This window comes from Cryphonectria parasitica (assembly GCF_011745365.1).
Source record: "Cryphonectria parasitica EP155 unplaced genomic scaffold M406scaffold_1, whole genome shotgun sequence".
In the NCBI taxonomy this organism is placed as follows: Eukaryota; Fungi; Ascomycota; class Sordariomycetes; order Diaporthales; family Cryphonectriaceae; genus Cryphonectria; species Cryphonectria parasitica.
Window position 1 is genome coordinate 4,788,089 of NW_024468909.1, and position 19,567 is coordinate 4,807,655.

Genomic DNA, 19,567 nt, shown 5'->3' on the forward strand with positions numbered 1-19,567 from the left:
TTTTCATGCACAAAGGAGAGCTACAAACAATCTACGTATCTTGTAGTACATATAAGACGCTTTTGGTCATGAGACAAATTAAACAAGAGGCAAACCAAGTAGAGCGCTTCAAGGGCTTAAAGGGTCCCTGAGAGAGAAGAAGAAAAAAAAAAAAAGGGGGGGGGGGGACGAATGTGTAAAGCCAACACAATGGGTATCTTGATTCAGTATGAGAAATTACGAGCGCATTAAGTTTTGAGTACAGATGCCCTCAACCGGATCGTCCTTTAATCCGCGCCGGTCCAAGTCCTTTCCTGATTTCATCCAGCTCCTGCACTCCACTCTGGTCCTTGCCTCTCTTCACACGCCTCTTTCCCTGCATCTTGTGGCTTCCCAAGAACTCATCGAGAATGCCATCAAAATCTTGCCTCATAGGGCCTTGGATACTGGACATGGAGGACATGCCTGACACAATCGAGCCCTCCTCCTCGTCATCCATCTCCCCGTAGCGTTCCTCCATCTTGTCAAACCGCGCGTCCAGGATGGTTAGCTGTTCGTTGCGCATCAGAGAAGACGATGTCATCGAATAAGCTGAGGGGTTCGTCAGAGCGCCCTTCCTCTTCTTCTTTCGGGCACCCATGGTGGTCGTCGTCCACATTGACGATTGGCCGTCCATGGGTGATGGTCCCGCAGGCTTCTTCTCTGTTTTTTGGTCCTTCTTGAACTGCTTGAAGTTCTCCAGCCAATCTTGTGACGGCCCCTGCTCTGGCGTCTCCGCCGTATTCACAAGCGCCGGCACCTCGTCGTCATCCTGGTACTCCTTGGTCGGTTTCGCAGTGTGATCAGACTCCCAGCCATCATCCTCATACTCGTCATAAGTCTCTTCAAACTCGTGCCTGTTCAGCTCACCCGCATCCTTCGATAACGCCTGGAAGATGTCTTCATCGTCGTCCACATAAGCATCATCCTCCAGCGCCTCCAGGACTTCCCTCAAACGAGGGTCCATGTCAGGTTGGAAGCCGGCGATGGCGTCCGGTATATCCTGCTGCGACTGGTAGGTCAATCTTTGCAAGTCTTTCGACGGCAAGATGTCTTCGTCCAGCAGATCACCCGACTTCTGCTCCAACTCCATCTGCTTGAGCGCCTCTTCGAGCGACTGCTTGCCCTTGCCCTTATTCTGTGGTGCCTTGGCCTCCACGAAGACAGCCTCACCACCTCCGGTGCCAATCTCACGCATGTGCTGCATGTAATCATATTCGGTGTCGTCGAAGTAGATGCCGTAGTTCGCCGCCTCGCCTTCGTTGTCTCGTATGCTCTGAGCGTCTGAGCCGAGTTCGGATGCAAGGTCGTCTAGCTTCTTGATTTTGGAAGAATTTGGTTGCTGGGTCGGATTCAGCACCATCGATGGCGCAGACTCATCGTTGATGCGAGGGTCGTTCTGGGGCCGATGCACCAGCGTGAAATGCTGAGCAGTGCCGGCCTTTTTGGCCTTCTGCCAGTTTGATGGAGGCATCTTGTGAATTCAGATGTGGCGACAGACTGAGTTATGGTTGCGGGAAGTGTAGGATCGAGAAATGGAGGGTCAATGTGACGATAGAGAACGAGAATGTGTGTAAAAGACTCCAGTTGCGTTAGCATAGAAGAGCGGACTGAGAAATTGTACAGTAGCACGGCTCTAGGACCCCTGGCGCTGGAAATTTTCGAAATGTTGGAGGGGTCGGCTTATCGGCTTATCTAAGAAAGTTGGAGAGGCAAGGAAATCTTGCCCCACGATGACAATTTCTAAGCTGCGCCTGCACTTCGACATCATCCTCATAATTCAACTAATTTTGGAGACAGTTTCTTCAAAACTATCAGTCTGGTCTGTTTCAAATATTTTGAGACTCCCAAATCCAATTCTCATCCCATTATACACCGATTCGAGTCGAAATTAATCTCGAAACTGCCCACCATGGTGCAACCAAAGTCCCAGAAGAACGTTGGTCTGGGCAATGCCCTGATGCACGACCGCTTCGGCAAGGGCAAGGGCAAGGACCGCCGACGAGGAACCAACGCGGTGACGCGCGTGAACCATACAACAGGCGAGGAATACATTACAAATGAACGCGAGGAGGCGAGCTGGGTCAAAATGCGCAGTGTCACAGAGCAAGGCGCGCTGGATGAGTTCCTGGCGACCGCTGAGCTGGCCGGCACCGACTTCACAGCCGAGAAAATGAACAACGTCAAGATCATCCATACCGACCAGAAGAACCCGTACCTGCTTTCAGCCACGGAGGAGCGTAAGACGCTCAAGAAGCACAAGGAAAACAGGGAAAAGTTGACGGTCCCAAGGCGGCCGAAGTGGGATGAGAATACCACGCCTGAAGAGCTAGACGCACTGGAGAGGGAGAGCTTCCTGAACTGGAGAAGAGGTCTGGCTGAGTTGCAGGAGAACAATGACCTTCTCATGACACCTTTTGAGCGGAACTTGGAGGTGTGGAGGCAGCTTTGGCGTGTCATTGAGAGGTCAGAACTCGTGGTGCAAATCGTCGATGCCCGCAACCCTCTTATGTTCCGTTCCGAGGATTTGGAGCACTACGTCAAGGATGTGGATCAGCGGAAAGAGAATCTGCTACTCATCAACAAGGCGGATATGATGACCTACAAGCAACGAAAGGCGTGGGCGAATTATCTGAAAGGCGCCAAGATCGCGTACAGATTCTTCTCAGCACAATTGGCCAAGGAATACAATGAGTTAAGAGAAGAAGATGAAGGGGAAGAAGAAGATGAAGAAGAGGACGATCAGGCACCGCCAAGTAGTTCGCGAGCTGCGGAGGATGAGGCAGAAGAGGAAGACGGAGACGTGGATAAAGCAGCCCAAGACGGGGATGCTCCAGTATCCGAAGAGGATGACGAGGATACTAGGATCATGACGGTGGAGGAACTGGAAAGCATATTCTTGCAGCATGCACCCGCCAACTCCTCGGCAGATCACAAAATCACCATTGGACTTGTCGGCTACCCCAACGTTGGTAAATCATCGACGATCAACGCCCTCGTCGGAGCCAAAAAGGTCTCGGTCTCATCTACACCAGGAAAGACCAAGCACTTTCAGACGATACACCTCAGCGACAGGGTTGTGCTATGTGACTGTCCCGGTCTTGTCTTCCCCAACTTTGCCACCACAAAGGCAGAGCTGGTGTGCAATGGCGTCCTGCCTATCGATCAGCTGCGCGAGTTCACTGGACCAGGAGCCCTGGTCGCCAAGCGGATTCCCAAGAGCTTTCTGGAAGCTCTTTACGGTATCACGATACACATGCGACCGTTGGAAGAGGGCGGCACCGGTGTGCCTACATCCCAAGAACTTCTCAGAGCGTACGCTCGCGCAAGAGGTTTTGCCACCACAGGCCAGGGCAACCCAGACGAGTCTCGCGCGGCGCGATATATACTCAAGGACTATGTCAACGGCAAGCTGCTCTGGGTGGAGCCGCCGCCAGGAGATATTGACGCGAAGGAGTTCAACGGCGAGCTGTATGACCCGTCTCACCTGACTGGGAAGCGGCGGCTTGCACTTGCGGCTGCCATGGAGGCCATGTCAGTCGCCGGCGGAGAAGACGATAGCGAGTTTGGCGATCTTGACATGGCCTCGTTGCAACCAGCGGGAGCCAAGTCGAAAACCCTCGACAAGAACTTCTTCGGCCCTGGGAGTGGGAATGCAGGACATCTGGGGCGGCCGTTCAGCTACAAGTACACCCAGCAGGGCAAGGTTGCGACTGCTGCGACTGGTGGCAAGCACTTGAGCGGACGCAAGGCTCGTGCGATGATCGCGTTGGAGAACGGGCTGGATCCCAAGGATGTGCAGCTCAGCATGTCTGGCAAGAAGCACTTCAAGGGCGGACAAAAGGCAAAGGGCAAGAAACAAACGGATAAGCTGGATGACGATTTCTGAGGCATTTAGCTCGCTTAGCACGACAGGCTTTCAACGCGGATGAGGGTCCAAGAGTTCTTGCGCTCTGGCATCTTGGCAAATGTCAAATTTATGGGAGATATGTACGGTTCTAGGCGCAGCGAGTAACAGCACCAATTAAAACTCATTCCCGCCGAGCACCTCCAAGCTGTGACCTCGCAAGGGCTAATAAAGGCATGATACAAATCACTTGGCTCCAATATAAAGATAATCGGTGATATATTACAAATGAAACATGTACATAGAATGTTTTCGAAGACTCTGTGGTGTGCCGTTATGACGAATATCCTCAATGTGTAAATCACCAGAGAGACAGACAACCCACAAGCAATCAATATCTACAGATTGAATAGAGGAAACAGGAAGGAAGAAAGCCCTGAAGGGCAACAAAGTAGTCTATAAAGTTCCTCTCCCCGTACACAAGAGAAAACGTTCCAGACGTCTCTTTGTGGGGCCAGCGGTGAAAGAGGCGGCTCCTACCAACACCGCCTGCGGTGTCGTTCCCCGTGTTTTCCGAAGACGATAACTTTTGATCATCATCATCCTCCTCCTATTCAACCATCCTCCCAAAAGCAGCAGACCCAGCTGTGCGGACTGGAGGATAGAAGGTCGAAAGAGCGTCCAATCTTGACACGCGGCGGTAAGAGCCGGAGAAGGAAAAGAAGAAAGCAGAAAAAAAAGAAAGTCTAGAAGAGAGTGCCGAGACTCTGTCTCGTGTGTGTCCAAGTGCAGGATCCCAGCCACCTGTGTGGGTGAACCAAGCATCTCACTCCTGCACGTCTTGGTATAATAGAGATGACGTCGGGCCGAGGGAGATGGTGGCGGAACGACCGAACGTTCTCCGGAGCATGCTCTTGCTGGAGTCCTGGTGGCGTTTGCTCCCTTGCTGAGATATGACGGGTCGCCAGAAAGAAAGAAAGAAGAAAAAAAGGGGGGGGGCGGGGGGAGGCGACCAGCGCCTCACCTCTTGTTGACACAGACGATTCCGGTCATTTTATCGATCGAAAGGCTCACCCTGTATCATCCGTACAGGGGCGAGTCTCTGGCTCGAGCCTCCATCGTCCTTCTCTACTCGGTGGAGAGAGGAGCTGGAGAGGGCGTGGCACCCCTCGGCCTGCTTCCGATATCATATGTCTTGAACACGATGTATTTGGCCTGGCTTTCGGGGTCATGCTCGGTTTATATTGGCAAGACATCTTCTGAGTCTCGGCGTGCATGGAGAAGAGGCGCTGCTGAATAGTTTCGTCGGTGGCGGGATCGCACGAAGCGGCTGTTGGGACGAGTCGATGCATTTCTGTGAATTCTAGAAAAGGAAATCTAGGCGAGCGAGTGTAGAACAGTTGGAAAGCTGACCAGCAGTGGCGTGAAGAAGACGATCATCGATCGAAGGTAATGAAGACCTGCTTCAAGAGAAATGAATCAAGAAGAGTTGTTGAGTTGCTGCCAGAGCAAGTCGAAGGAAGGGACGAATGTTGAGCGAGTGTGTTGGTCGATGAAGATGTCAATGAGAACTCAGAGCTGGTGACTCTAGCAGTATATATACTGTTGTTCTTTTGCAAAGGAGCGTACTTCGAGTTCTCTTCTAGAATCCATCATCGTCATCGAGGCACGTTCATGACTGCTTCTCTCGAGGGGGCTAGACCCAGCACACTGTCTCATTTGGACGCCCACATTGGGTCGTTGACTTCCTAATCGGTGGAGAGGCCGAAACACCACCAACTAGGTAGCCAATATCTAGACCATGACCATGCTTTTCCCCCATCCCTATCGGGACTTGCACTCCGGGGATCGTTCGCAAAGACCATTTGATGTATTTCATCACGTCTCGTGGTCTGGACTGGGCGGCTTTAAGGCGGAGTTGACATCACTCCCCTCCCTGGATGGCTGCTGTTTCAGTCCCAGCTGCGCAGCGACTGCTGACGACTTTGCGGATGCAGCCAATCATCTCTGTCATACATCTCGATGCCGCCGTTTCGCCATTCTGATGGCTGCTTATTTTCCTCGGATCATCGCCTCCGGAGTCTTTCTCAAGAGCACACTCACAGACATGCCTGATCACCCTCGCCTCCAGTATAGCAGTCTACGACTGAACACAAGCGATTCATGGGCGTACACGGAACACGCGAATCGAACAACTTCTAGCCCACATTGTTGAGATCTGACTCGTCTGACGCCACTCGCTGTTGCGCCCTGCAAGCGTATGCTCATGAGAACATGAACTGACGCAACGTAACAGCCACTTGCTCCAGATGATCCAGCTCACCATGATGTCACAACGGGTCCATTTGTGTAGCTGCTCCAACAATACACTCACAGCCGGGGGCCCAGGAATCTCATGACCCGAGCACGGCAACGCTGTGGCACATTGATCTACCCAGGATGGCTGACAAAGGTCAAAGGCGGCTGGTTCTTGTACCGCTGGCGCGGATCTCAGCTCATGAACTCCCTGTGGCAGTCTTGTGTTCTGGTTATGCTGAGGTTTAGAGTGCAAGATCCGTCAAGTCAGGGCGTGTACTAATGTCTTGATAGAACCCAAAGGCACCTCCCATTACACTCGTAGCAGGTGCGTTCATAACAGACGTGGTCTGCGGTATATCCGTCTCTGCCTTCACAATCGCCGAAGACAGCCACGCCGGTCGGCGACATAGACACTGTGACTTCTGGATGACTCTTCCTAGCGAAGACACATCGTGCTGACCACAACAACATGGAACCTTCCAGCCTTCTCGAGGGCCCACCCTCATTGTCTTGTATTCACATGTCATAGTCCAAGCCAGCATGGCAACACCCGCTTCAGCACTTTCGTCAACAATTGACGATTTAGAACAGCAGTGCAGCCCCGTCTGTCATCATCAAGAGCACAGATATCTGCCAGAGAAAGTCGATACATTCTTAAGTTCATTGTCAGAGGACTCAAGCTACTCAGCTAAGCCCCTTCTGCGGATCACTTTTTTACGTCAAGGCCGGACTGGTCCTTGCGTGCAAGCTCGACCTAGCACCCATCGATCAAGTCACATGGGGGCTTACTTGGTCGAGCATCTGGAAGCTGAGGGCCTACAGGCTCGGTTCGATGAAGAGCATTGCCCAAAGACGCTTGTCCCAGCAGCTGTTGCGAGGCCGCTGCCGCCGGCGGGTGCGATAAACGCGCGCTAAGCGTGCTGGACTCCATATATCGAGACCCAAGTGCTAAGCCCCAGGCTTGCGGAAGAACAGTCCTCTGACATGCAATGATAGGCTGCAGACAGGGATTGCGGTGCATGACATGCTGCTTGTGAAACTGCCAGAGAACAAAACGAACAACGAGGGAGATGGAGAGGAAATTGGAAAACCAATCAGTGGAGAAAGAATTAAGAAAGGAAAGGAAAGGGTTCAGAAAAGAAGGAAAAAAGGGAGGAAAAAAGGAGAAGAACCAGAGGTTGACTAGCTTGCTTCTGTTCTCATAATGTGCCATGTCGCGCACCCACCCACCCACTTCAGCATCATCATCGTCATCATCATCATCATCTCTCTCTCTCTCTCTCTCTGGGCTCAGCATGTAGAACCAGCCTTGGCGGCTCTTGGGCGGCGCCAGACACTCCTGCCAAGCGTTGACCGCCACATGCAACGGTTCGAGCCGTGTGCGCCCTCGCTATGAAGCTTTAGGCAGGGCAGCTGACCGGGAGGCGAGATAGTTTGCTTGAAATACGAAGCAGAGGCAGCCAGGAAAAGAAAAACCGAAACAGATGCAGCTGATCGGCAAGCGGTGTCAGGAATACAAACACTCATTTCACTGACTCCGACCAGGCATGTACGCTCGGACAAGAGGCCTCAAAAGAGGCAAGAAGCTGCCGCTGTCAAGAAACAAGGCATCCTTGGGCCCCTGCTAAGCTGCAGATAAGATTCGCCGGCTTGCGCTTCTCATGTGCGCTAGACTCTCTCGTCTTCCGTTGCTGAGCCAGGGGGGGGGGATCACTATAGCTGGGACAGGACCAAAAACAGGATCGTCCTGCTGAGCAAGCCGTTTCGTTGGTGATAGCGGAATGCGGGGTTGAACCGAGCCACGGGAGTGTCGAGGCGCTTGAGGCAAAGCGGACGGGCTGGAGGGGGAGCAATCTCTCCTAGCAGCGATCGTGTTCACGGGTGTTTCGAGTTGCTGGAAAGTCCGGTAGGCATTAGTCTCGTCGTACCCGAGAACTGGTTCTGTGGCGACTTGAGGTGCCGGTCCCAACGGTCAAGGGGGATGGGGACAAGCATTGTGACAGGATATTTGTATCTCGCGGTGGGTGTGTGTGTGCCAGAGCGGTGCCTCGTAAGTATGACGCTCTCTTGAGGCTGCGAGGTTTGTGTGGTGTTGATCGTCGGGAGGTGTGCCAGCATGTGTTGCGATTCAGAGCACATCCTGGTTCCTCTTCAGGAATAGACTCTGCTGCACTGTCAATCTTGATCAGGGTGTGTTGGAGGGTTGGTTGGTCAAGGTTACTCCGGAAGCTACGTGGTAATAAAGTCCAGAGTGCAATCGGTATCAAGCTGTGACGCGCCTCTTGCTCGTCACTGGCGCGCGCTGCAGCCCAGTCTAGGGTGGCGGGTGTGCCTTGTTTCGTTTCGCTTCTTCTTCTTCTTCTTGCTTCTTCTCCTTCTGTTTTGTCTCCTCCCGCCACGAAACATTGGTGCCAACTGCTGCAGTGAGCTCGAGCTGTGTGGTCTGTCAGCAGCCCGTGTGGACTGTGCTTCCGGTCTGGACTGTTGTGGGACTTGTGGCATCTGCATCACCAAGCGAGAGGGAGACCATGCAGCGCACCGGGCATGGGTTTCAACGGAGGAGGGGTTTGTGGATGGTGGGTGCGCCCGCCTGCTGCCCTCGTCCCCTGGCGCCCCTAATGGCATTTGCGGTGAGACGAGATGCTGATTGGTCGGCGCGGCTCTTTTATGCTTGCTGATTAAATTTCATGCCCACCAGGAGGACGCTTCCCGATCTATGCGCTCCATCTCCCATATTGAATGAATTCCCAGATAGGGGGCAGATGGGGTAACATGGTACCACAGGTAAAGGGGAGAGGGCCGGCGTAGGACGCAGTCCGTAGTGGCGGTATGTATTTATGAGGTGGAAGGTTGAATATGTTCATGAACACAACTTTGACGAGTGGGCGCAATCATAGAAGCCGAGCTGGCGACGGATCGTGCTCTGGAACGGCGCTGCCGTTACCATAATTAAGGAGATAGATATCATTGTCAACTTTGAGAAGTACTCCGAATGCTCGTCCAGTATGGGTGCACTGCGCACATGAATAAGTAATGCTGAAGACGACACGGAAGACCTGTATGCCAGCATCACAAATTGCATGGAGAAACTCGAGCCTGCAATTCATCACAGAGTTGACAGGAGATAATAACTCAACAGGAATCTTAATGGGGGCAGTTAGAAGACAATATACGTAGTCCAACTTGAGCTACTACTGGTGGTAGTCCTTGCCACAACACCCCTTATCATGGTGATCCCGAGTGCTTTTTGTGTAGAGGGCCTTTCGCAATAGGCCAATCTGCTGTTGGGTACTATGTACTATGATACTACCACGTGTAGTACCTGGCTAGGCACAGATCCGCATTCGCCCCTTCCTCTCGTCTGTTGTCAATGTAGTGTAAGGGCAAAATTGCACTGATGTTAGGCGAGACAGAACTGGTCAGGTTATAGGCCTTGGAAGTTGCTGGAAAGAAAAATTGGAAGGGGGGAAAAACAGAAGAAGGGCCCTAGCCAGGGTACAGAGCGGCACAGTGGTGCTTGCTGCCTACTTCTGGTACCTGACGTGCCGTTAGCACATTCCCTAGGGAGGAGCTAAGGTACCACCAAAAAAGGTACCTCCGTACCTCTCTACTGTGGCACGCGTGGGTACCCTTACCTTAAGGAAAGGGGTAGTAGGGACATCCCCACCCATCAGTGCCTCTCATCCTCGCTGCATGCCCCATAAGCCCTCCCAACTTACCCAAGAGGAAGAGAGACCGACAGGGCCAGGATCGCGCACCCTCGTGAGAAATTGACGTCTACCGTGCTTCCTATCAAAAACCCAGCAGTCTTTTTTTATCCCCCCTTCTCTCTTCTGGGGGGTCCATATCTATTCTGACTCTGATAAACTACCTGCCTACCTCACCACCATTTTCACCTCAACCTTCTCTTACCACCATTGCCATCGTTTGGTGTTCTTTGACTGACTCGACATTCGTTTGCGAAATTCAGGCCACCCCCAACTCTTTTCTTCTTCTTTTTTCCTTTCCTTCCTCAATCGGGGTGACGACGACGACGACGACGACGACGACAGTCACTACACCTAACTAATCTTTGTCTGACTCGCTGGAGGATTTGAGGTCTGGTCTTGGCAGAAGATTCGACCCAATCTGGCCGTGGTTACGACAGGTCGGCCTAGCAGAAGGCAAAGAAAACCATTCAGGCGCCGCTTCTGCCCATCCCGCCGCCAACAACGCCAGCACGCGCGTCTTGCACGTTCCTGGTGCTGTTTTTCAGCACGCTACACCCGCTAAGAAAAAAGGCCCTCTAAAAAAGGGGACGGCTGGGCCTGTTGAACAAGGAACGGCAGAGCATCGTCGCAGCCCAATCAAAACCCTTGCCTTACACAACCAGAGCTGGAGATAGCGGCAGCAGTGCTCGACAATTCCTTGATCTTCACGACACAACTATTCACCACCACACAACAACTGCACCTCCTCCTTTTACCCCTCTAAATTTCGCCGGCACGGGTAGCTCTGCCTGTCACGGGCAAACTTTCACCACACTACGGCCCCGAAACGGTGACGTCCGAGACCCACGCCTCTAGGCCCCCCTAGGCTCTTTCTCCTTTACCCCCTGGGTCTCAACCTCCATTTTCTCTCTTTCACAACAGCCATTCGCTTTCTGAGGCCGCGTTGTCCATCCCAGAATAACAGCTCGACACGCGCCAAACGTCAAGAAGACAGCTGCCCGCCATGGCGAACCCGTACGTTCCACCACGTGAGGGAAAGAGAATCACTCTCAATCAGGCCACACATGCTCAAGCACGCAAGCTAATCTTCTCCCTGCGGTAACAGATTGAGTGCCACTTTCAAGTCCATCTGGCATACCATGACCAGTTATGACCGCCGTGCGTGATACTCCAGCGTGCTTCCCCATGCTCGTCACTGACGCGTGACTAACACAACACTGTTTATAGACTCCAGCTACGATTCCCCTTTCCGATCTGGTCGCCACGTCCCCCTCGGCCAGGATGGCCTCACTTCCGTCGCAACAGCCTCCGAATCCCGCGCAGACATCACCTCTCCGTATCCTGACTACAATAATCGAAGCTCTCTCATGCATCCAGGTGGCGCCACCTCGTACAATGGTGCCCCGATCTCACCAGCCCTGCCTCCTCAAAGCCCTGGCGCGAACAGCCCATACTCTCCCGGCATGCGATCCAAGCTCGCGCGGGCAAGCACAGGCGATGGATTCGAGATGCAGAGCCCGGCCGGCGAGATCCCCATGCAGTCTTTTGAGGACGGCCAGCCGCCCGCACCGCCCGTCACTCACTCGTGGAATCGCATCGACTCGTGGGCTGAGGACAATTACCCAGAACTCTGGGACCAGCTCTGCGAGGGCTGCACCGTCAACGACCTGAATGAGCTGGAACACCAGTTGGACTGCACGCTGCCTGCTGATGTTAGGGACTCTCTTCAGGTGCATGACGGCCAGGAGAGAGGCGGCATGCCCACAGGTATCATCTTTGGTTCTATGCTGCTCGACTGCGAGGAGATGGTGCAAGAATGGGACCAGTGGCGCAAGGTCAATCACCAGTTCCTTCTGGACACGGCTATTGTGAACCCCTCAGCCCCTTCTCGAGCTCTCGGCGGAAGCAGCGAGGCCTCGTCCTCCAAGTCTGCTACCAGCTCGAGCGGCCCCAACAAGCCGAACGATCTTGCCTGGAGGGAGAAGCTCATCGCCCGTCAGGACTCGGTCCCCCCCAACGCCATCCGCAAGGCTTATGCTCATGCTGGATGGATCCCTCTTGTCCGTGACTGGGGCGGCAACAACTTGGCCGTCGACCTGGCGCCTGGACCTAAGGGTCATTGGGGTCAGATCATCCTCTTCGGCCGCGACTACGACACGAAATACGTGGTAGCTCGCTCCTGGGGCCATTTTCTGGCTACCGTCGCGGACGACCTGAACAGCGGAAAGTGGTTCATCGATGAGGATTCACAGGAGCTGAAGCTGCGCGAGTTCAAGGCGACCCGAGTCGAGCCCGGATATCTCGACATCCTGCGATGGAGGATGGATCAGAAATACGGCCGCCGCGCCGCGAAGAGGAGATCTGCCCCCCCCACTGGAACTACGTCCCCACCCGTGCCAAGCTCTCCATATAGCAGCGCTTCAGAGCCTGCTGGCGAGGCCCGCGGCCGGTCGCTTCACCGCTTGAGTGGTGGCTCTCCACTGGCCAGTCCGATGCGTCCTGGATATGGCAAGGCGAGCCCTCTAGCCCGCGTCACCGAGGAGGGCGTGGCTCAGGAGCTGACTGTTCCCAACGGCAAGGCGAAGGCGGAGAAGCTGGTGGAGGTTGACACGCCTCGTCCCAGCAGTGAGGAGCCTTCCGCTCCTAGGCTCGCAAGCCTGACCAAGGGCGACTCCTCTGATGAGGCAGAGGCTCTACCTAAAGTCAATGGAAAGCAGCCTGCCATTGCGACCGAGGAGGCAATGAAGGAGATTGAGATCTGATGGAATTCTGCAATAATGAAAACGATACATGCGACGAACGGCAGGAGCATACATACACTGTAGAAGGAGGATCGGCGTCCCCGGCGTTTTCACAGTCTCGACTTTAGACGACATCGTTCCTCATGGTCTTTTCCAATCGCATCTTTGCGGCAATTCGTCATTGACCCGAACCTTTCGCAACAAGACCCTTTAGTTGTTGGCCTTCATCTTCGATTTATCACGCCGCAACACTCGAGGGTCACGGGCAAATACTGCTAGTGCGACTTTCTTGCAAAGCTTGTTGGATTCTCCTTTTCTATCACGGCCCGTTTCCATGGATGGACTTCGCAAGCGGTCAGACACATCTAATACGCCCTCTGCATACTCGATTATCGGGAGGGGGGGGTTGGGGGGGGTTCTTCTGTATATTACTTGACTGGCGGCAGAGGGCCTTGGACCCAGCCTGTCCTCAGATCTTGAACGTTCCATTAATTACATTCAAGCCCTGGCGGGAGTCCGGTTTTTATTGTTCATTTCTCGGAGTCAGGAGGGTATATGCTTGCGGCGTTGTCTTGAAAGCAGAACACGGCTCTTTTCCCAATGAGGACTCAGGTCTAGGCAGTGACGAGAGGGCTCGCAGAGAATAGTCTATGAGATACATTTGCCATCTTGCACACGCCACATGCAGGTTGAATGGTCTAGAGACTGCAGCCTTAGATGCATTTCAGCCTCCTCAGCAGTCATCCATAATTGAGTGCTTACTGTGCCTAAGTTCTGCCTTACTGTCGGTGACGTTCATTTACTTGTGGCTGACTGGAGCAAGCTCGTGTCAGCCAGTGCCTTTGTGAATTTTCAAAGGACCTGACTTCTGACATGCATTAATTCACTGGATGGTTGGGGCTCTCTCTCCCCCCCCCCCCTTTTTTTTTTTAAATTAATTCAATGCAGGTGCATCAGTGCTGCTTACTCCTCGGCTGTTCATTTTATAAAATCCAACAGATATGAGAATTTGATAATGAAATCAATGCCGAGCTGTTAAACATAAGTCCAGCTAAACATAACTCAAAGCAAGCTTGAGGTATTGATTATACGTGCTAATAAGCATTACTGTTGCCCAGTTTCAGAGGGAAAGGCTGGGAAGGACTACATACTGCCTAGCTTGCTGCTGAGACTGAAGGTATCTTGGAAAGCAGTTCATCTATCCCAGGCATCAGGGTTGGAGAAAATGGTGCCTGACTCCTGAAGATGAATTGGCTTATTAGGTACTAGAATGATAGATTCTCCTCATACAAAATGGCTTGTGGCTCGAGGTCTTGCTGACCTTCAAGACTTTTCTTGACATAACTCTACTGAGTTCTTCAGGCGCTAGATCTTGCTCAACGAAGCTCCTGAATGCATACATGTACCAAATCTACAAGACATGGCTGAAGGAGACACTTGAAATCTTAATTAATATACAGGTACTCTATTATAACACTTGTCATGGCTCATGATCTCCTCATAATAACTTGGTAGATGAACTTACACACATTAGAGTAAGCAACTTCTCAAAAGATTTGGCTTTCGACAATTGTTAGAGTCAGAAAACTCTTCCAACAGAGCAGTTGCAAAGACAGTTCAATGTCAATGCTTTCTCTGTTGGGAAGTCTTTGTGCCATTGGGATAATCCCCTAGTGCTCGGTATATCAACACAATAGACATACATGTAGATACACAGTCACTAGTCCAGACAGAGTCATCATGCTCAACAACAGACCATAGTGACAATAAGAAGCTTGTGGCTCATGTAGGTACACCAAGGGAATAAACTCAGTTACAGTATGTGAGATGTTCAGTTGATAGAGGCCTAACGACACAGTTGATTCGTGTGTGGGATTGTTGCAGCCTTGGTGAAGCATGATTCGCAATGTTCATCTGACTTGGCAAAATAAAAGTTCTTTGATTCGAAGTCAAGCAATTCACAGTTGAACAGCAGCTACAGCAGGTGCAGATCTCATTTGAAGGGCATGCATCGTTCAATTTTCACTCAAACCAGTTACTCAGGCTGGGGAGCCTACGTCTCCTGCATGTGTGGTCTATAATACTGCGCTGGCTCTGCTGAAAGCAGAATCCAAAAATACACTCTCAACCATCCTCAGCCCGCCAATCCCTGAAAGGCAGAGAGAAGCCATCTACCATTATAACATCACAAAAACTCACAATGGTATGTCTATTCTCCAGTCGCCATCCCTATCCTCTCGAGGAATTTACCAATGAAGCCTCCATTGTCATATATTGAGAGCGGTCACAACCATCCCCCTCCTCCTCTACGGATGTCCTCTAATTTGGGTCACTTACAACAGCAGCCAGGACACAACTATTCTCACCCCTGGCCCGGTGTGCATCACGAGGCTGCTGGAGCACACCCAGGCCCCATAGATCAAGCTGGCCACCCTCAGAATAGACCTAGCTGGGTCATGATCAGCCTGCAGGATTTCATCAGCATCTCTGAGAAGCTTGAGGAGATGAACATACACTGGCCTGTACACCCCTATTGCCACATGGCCGAGGGTGGCCCAGCTGGAGGCTACCAGCACGCCAGCCCTCAAGTCCACCCACCTCCCGTGAACGCGGCCCTGGCTATGGACCGACAGCAGCCCCCTAGTGTCCAGGCAACCCCTTATGCAGGTGGCCACTATTACAACATGGCCCTGCCGATGATGATGAACACCCCTCAGCCGGCCTTTTACAATTTTGGCGCGGCCCCGGCTCACTTGCAGCCGGCTCACCACCAGCCGCACCCTCCAGCTGCCAATATCCAGGCTGTCAATGAGCACGCCCACAGGGACACAGCCCAGCCGGTCGACAACCAGGAGCCGCTTCAACCTCGCCGCCGCCGTCGCCGCCACCGCCGCCAAATTCAGCCCTACACGGAGGCTGAAGAGGAGACCATCCTGTCCATGATGGACGCTGGTCGAGGGCCGGTGTCTGTTGCGAATGTCTTGGAGGGCCGTACGGCCAACGCGATTCAGGCCAAGTATTGTAAGGCCCCTATCTCTCCCTCGTATTTATTACAAGGCCTTCAAAAGAGGAAAGAGAAGAGCAATGGAGAATCATCACAATACGTGATTTTCTGCTTGCCATATCTCAGTGCTAACAGGATCGTCCTTAGGGCGCATGAAGGGAGGAGACCCTAGGGGAGCCGAGAAGAGTCGCAAGAAGGCCGCTGAGGCCCGAGAGGACGCAGCCAGCATGGTTGGCACATCTGGACAAGAAGATGAGAGTGACAGGTAGCTTCCTGCCTAAACCTCTTGGGTCCTACACATTCAGATGCTACAGACAAAGCACTGCGATGTTTGGTAAAGGAGATTTCACCAAGAGTGGTCTCAAAGAAGTAACCTATACTCGCAGTGAGGAGCCTGGGTCTGTTTCTTGGGGTATCATCATGGCTGTCCCTGGTCGAAGTTTGCCGAGGAGGTTGTTCTAGGATACTGTCAGCCTGTGTTTAATAATTGTGGGAAACATAAGGGTGCAGCTGGTGCCAGTTACATCAGTGATCATTTTAATACAAACAATGCTAGACGAAGAAGAAGTGTTTTTTAACAGATAATTCTCATGGGCATAGGTATATGTGCAAACCCTCAGCCTATGATCCTCGGGTCCGAGCTGAGGATAGCCATCCTTCTAGTGATCACATAAAAGCTGTTTGTATGATTCTCTGCAAGGTGTGCTTTGTTGATGCGGACAACCTTGAATGCCTCCAAGACTTTGAGAGAGCTGAGTATTCAAGTGGTATCACTTGCTGTGTAAATACTTAGGTAGTAGGTCTGCAATTGCAATGCCCATGTTTTACAAATCCACATGTTCAATGCCCTTGAAGCCAGAAGTTTTCTATATGCTTTATGACAGTCTTAGGTTTGCTCCAGGAATGTCAAAAAGCATCAGGGAATTAAGGAAACGGAAAAGGGAAGACAGCAAGAGAGAGTAAGCCGGGCCCGGTTACCTGGGCAGTCAGCGGGTTTGGTTGTTTCGGGCTTACTGCGGGTTAGGGTCCTTTAACCGACCAGGGGTCTAAAGACGCCTGAGCTCTGTGCCTAGCGCAATCGTCGTCATCCTCAGCCTCCACCTCTGACAACGGTCCATCTTATCCACGACAAACACCATCTTCATCATCTTTGCAACAGCCCACAACAACTTTAAGCCACTCCCTCCCAACAGTCGTCCGTTTCTTCAGGACCCCCGAGAGCCCTCGACTTACAGGCAAGCGATCCAACGAGCTCACCTGTCCCGCGAGTTGTCTGTGCCTGATCGCACTCGACCTGTTTCACAATCACAATCACCAACACTATGTCTTCCGATGAGCGTCTTTGGAAGTTCAGCAAGCCGGAATGGCTGAACAGCGTCCATGCCCGTAATGCGGGAGTGTACGCCTCAGGAGCCTTGGTAAGCCTCGCGCTCGGCCTCTAGAGAAACAGCCTCGTGCTCCCCCGCCCCCTTCCTCCCGAGCTAGGAAGCCGCCTGATATCATCAATATCACCATTCACGCCTCCCCCCTTCTCCTACCAAGAGCAAGGCGACATCATTGTAACGGAAAGCTAACACGTGTGACTGTGTCCCGCCACCTATAGTTCTCCCTCGCCTTCTACATCCTCCTCGACGCCGCCGTCTGGTCAAAGTCCTCGCAGAACGGCTCAGACGTGCACGTCACCTTCATCGACTGGCTGCCCCTCATCTTCTCCTCGCTGGGGATGCTGATCATCAACTCGGTCGAGAAGCAGCGCCTGTCGGCCGACAGCTTCTCCTACAGCGGGTCCGGCGTCGCCTGGAAGGCGCGGGTCGTCCTCTTCCTGGGCTTTGCCGCGCTCGCGGGCGGCATGGCCGGCGGCGTCACCGTTTTCGTGCTCAAGTTCGTGGTGCAGAGCGTCGAGTGGCCGATGTTGGGTATGGGCGTCGAGAACGTTGTCGCGAACGCGCTGGTCGGGGTGAGTAGCGTCGTGCTGTGGGTGAGCCAGAACATGGAAGATGAGTACAGCTACAACCTAGCGCTATAAAGAGCGAAACATTGGCGGGCAGAGAGGACAACGGTGTGTTTGGAAAGCGGATTTGGACGGGGGATGGAGACGCGTCTGGCAGTCTGTGTTTCTATTTTTCGCAGGAGGCATTACACTGTGCATCATTTGGGTTTCACATTCTCTTACGTCTCTTGCGTGTACAGTAATGGACGGACGGAGCATGGGAAGGAATTCTATCTTGGCGCCATGGACCAGTCGGCTGGGCTGGGATTATATCAATGAATTATGTTCGACTGGAGCCCACTCTATTGCAGGTGATCGAGAGTTGACGAAAAGAAGAGCAAATACCCGCGGCCTTGATTGAGCCGCGATATCTCGCAGATTGCGAGCCTTTTTCTCACCAAGCCCTTTTGTAATGTCTATATCATATCGTTAAGTCATGCAGATGATGCTCTACTTGCTCCGCTTGTAGATCTTGGCCAGGAATGCCTCGAAGATTGACTTCTTCAGGCCTGAGCTCTCATCGATGGCGGCGATCTTCTCCCTGATCTCGCCGACCACCTTCTGCTCGTAGTCCAGGTACCGCTGCTCTAGGTTCAACTCGTCGTACAGCTTCTTAACGGCGGCCTCCTTGTCCTTGTCCTTTCGGCCGTAGTTTTCCTCAAGAACCTTTCTCTGCTCGGGCGTCGCAATCTCCAGCGCCTGGTTGACAAGCCACGAGCACTTGTTGTCCATGATATCCGTGCCGATCTTGCCAATGTGCTCGGGTAGACCAAAATTGTCAAGGTAATCGTCCTGGACCTGAAAGTACTCGCCCATGGGGATCAGGATATCCTCGGCCTGCTTGAGGTTCTCGGGGGTGCCGATGTTGAGCTGGTGCAGGGCGAGCGCGACGGGCAGGAAGAAGGAGTAGTAGGCGGTCTTGTAGACAACGATGAAGCTATACTTGGACGCCGAGAAGTTGTCAAGGTTGACCTTGCCCTCGGGGGCGGTGAGCAGGTCCGTCAGCTGGCCGATCTCGGTCTGGAAGGTGACCTCGTGCATCAGCTCGATCAAGTCGATGTAGGCCGGGTGGGAACGGAAGTGCTTCTTGAGGAGGGTGTAGATGCCCGCCTCGAGCATGAACGCGTCGTTGATGGCAATCATGCCTACGCCTTCCTGAAGGTACCAGCACGGCTTGCCGCGCCTTGTGATGCTGCTGTCCATGATATCGTCCGACACCAGGAAGAAGGCCTGCAGCAGCTCCGTCATCCAACCCAGCGTGGCAGCCTGGAAGTATTCCTCCTCAGACAGCTTCCTGCCCAGCAGGAGAGAGACCGAGTCTGGGACGGACATGCCTCGGTTGCATTTTCCGCCGACCGCGTTGGTCCGCAGGCTCTGTTCAAGTCGCACGGGAGGGGGTCAGACGCGCGCTCTTCTCATGAACCAACAAAGTGGGGACGAGGGCGGGGTCAAGAAGGAGAGAGGACTCACAGCTCTGAACCACTCCAGCTCTGCCTCGGGCAGATTGTATTTCTGGGCATGCTCGAGGATGTCTGCCTCCAGCTTGGGGAACACGGCCTCGAACTCCTTGAGGGTTGTCTTCTGAAACTTGTCGTCCACCTTCTGTCTCTTAGGGTCGCTCTCGACGGGCGCCGCAGCGTTTAGATCAGCAAGGGACGTCTTTTCCGCCATGGCAGATCGAGGTTGGCCCGTGGGTCGTTGGTGCTGAGACCGGAGTGAGAGTAATTGGGAGGTACGTCGGAAAAGCTGAATGCCAGAAGGCTCGTCTGAGAGGGAAAACTTTGGAAATGGGAGGTGGTGACCCAATCAATTGGCATGAGAAGATTGTGGCGCTTTTTGTGCTTTTATCTTTACGCAGCTTCCGGACCCCTGCAGGCGCATGGTACCGTAAGTAGTAAATACCGCCTTCTATGATATGAAGCTTAGGGCTTGCCGAGCTCGGTTCCGTCGGTCAGCGCC

The 19,567-nt window shown here is 53.0% G+C and overlaps 7 protein-coding genes across 7 annotated transcripts; 4 read left to right on the forward strand and 3 right to left on the reverse strand.

Moving 5' to 3' along the window:
- Window positions 1-250: 250 nt before the first annotated feature.
- M406DRAFT_248704 (Low temperature viability protein) lies at window positions 251-1,492 on the reverse strand (the record flags this gene model as incomplete). Its single annotated transcript, XM_040916556.1, has 1 exon — window positions 251-1,492. The coding sequence occupies one exon, from the start codon at window positions 1,490-1,492 to the stop codon at window positions 251-253; it is 1,242 nt and encodes a 413-aa protein (XP_040781629.1).
- A 438-nt stretch (window positions 1,493-1,930) lies between these two features.
- M406DRAFT_326095 (P-loop containing nucleoside triphosphate hydrolase protein) lies at window positions 1,931-3,907 on the forward strand (the record flags this gene model as incomplete). The annotated part of the gene is made up of 1 exon (XM_040920046.1): window positions 1,931-3,907. The coding sequence occupies one exon, from the start codon at window positions 1,931-1,933 to the stop codon at window positions 3,905-3,907; it is 1,977 nt and encodes a 658-aa protein (XP_040781630.1).
- Window positions 3,908-3,978: 71 nt separating this feature from the next.
- M406DRAFT_100957 (uncharacterized protein) lies at window positions 3,979-5,407 on the reverse strand. The gene has a single exon (XM_040914930.1). The coding sequence runs from the start codon at window positions 4,688-4,690 to the stop codon at window positions 4,322-4,324; it is 369 nt and encodes a 122-aa protein (XP_040781631.1). The 5' UTR covers window positions 4,691-5,407; the 3' UTR covers window positions 3,979-4,321.
- Window positions 5,408-10,603: 5,196 nt separating this feature from the next.
- Window positions 10,604-12,635, forward strand: COT-2 (1,3-beta-glucan biosynthesis protein; the record flags this gene model as incomplete). The annotated part of the gene is made up of 3 exons (XM_040915148.1): window positions 10,604-10,887; window positions 10,979-11,031; window positions 11,101-12,635. The coding sequence occupies exons 1-3, from the start codon at window positions 10,877-10,879 to the stop codon at window positions 12,633-12,635; spliced, it is 1,599 nt and encodes a 532-aa protein (XP_040781632.1). The 5' UTR covers window positions 10,604-10,876.
- A 1,272-nt stretch (window positions 12,636-13,907) lies between these two features.
- M406DRAFT_67055 (uncharacterized protein) lies at window positions 13,908-15,887 on the forward strand (the record flags this gene model as incomplete). Its single annotated transcript, XM_040925039.1, has 4 exons — window positions 13,908-13,925; window positions 14,405-14,432; window positions 14,835-15,635; window positions 15,766-15,887. The coding sequence occupies 4 exons, from the start codon at window positions 13,908-13,910 to the stop codon at window positions 15,885-15,887; spliced, it is 969 nt and encodes a 322-aa protein (XP_040781633.1).
- An 849-nt stretch (window positions 15,888-16,736) lies between these two features.
- On the forward strand, window positions 16,737-17,902 carry M406DRAFT_354523 (UPF0220-domain-containing protein). Its single transcript, XM_040922943.1, has 2 exons — window positions 16,737-17,036; window positions 17,222-17,902. The coding sequence occupies exons 1-2, from the start codon at window positions 16,941-16,943 to the stop codon at window positions 17,642-17,644; spliced, it is 519 nt and encodes a 172-aa protein (XP_040781634.1). The 5' UTR covers window positions 16,737-16,940; the 3' UTR covers window positions 17,645-17,902.
- On the reverse strand, window positions 17,872-19,365 carry M406DRAFT_354524 (farnesyl pyrophosphate synthetase). Its single transcript, XM_040922944.1, has 2 exons — window positions 19,079-19,365; window positions 17,872-18,982 (listed from the first exon to the last, which is right to left on the reverse strand). The coding sequence occupies exons 1-2, from the start codon at window positions 19,277-19,279 to the stop codon at window positions 18,059-18,061; spliced, it is 1,125 nt and encodes a 374-aa protein (XP_040781635.1). The 5' UTR covers window positions 19,280-19,365; the 3' UTR covers window positions 17,872-18,058.
- Window positions 19,366-19,567: the final 202 nt, after the last annotated feature.

Bases quoted from the DNA above. Each gene is read 5' to 3' on its own strand.
- M406DRAFT_100957 (XM_040914930.1), bottom strand. From the start codon at position 4,690: ATGCTTGGTTCACCCACACAGGTGGCTGGGATCCTGCACTTGGACACA.
- M406DRAFT_354523 (XM_040922943.1), top strand. From the start codon at position 16,941: ATGTCTTCCGATGAGCGTCTTTGGAAGTTCAGCAAGCCGGAATGGCTG. The intron at 17,037-17,221 runs GTAAGCCTCGCG...CGCCACCTATAG, and splicing joins TGTACGCCTCAGGAGCCTTG to TTCTCCCTCGCCTTCTACAT.
- M406DRAFT_354524 (XM_040922944.1), bottom strand. From the start codon at position 19,279: ATGGCGGAAAAGACGTCCCTTGCTGATCTAAACGCTGCGGCGCCCGTC. The intron at 18,983-19,078 runs GTGAGTCCTCTC...CGACTTGAACAG, and splicing joins AGCTGGAGTGGTTCAGAGCT to AGCCTGCGGACCAACGCGGT.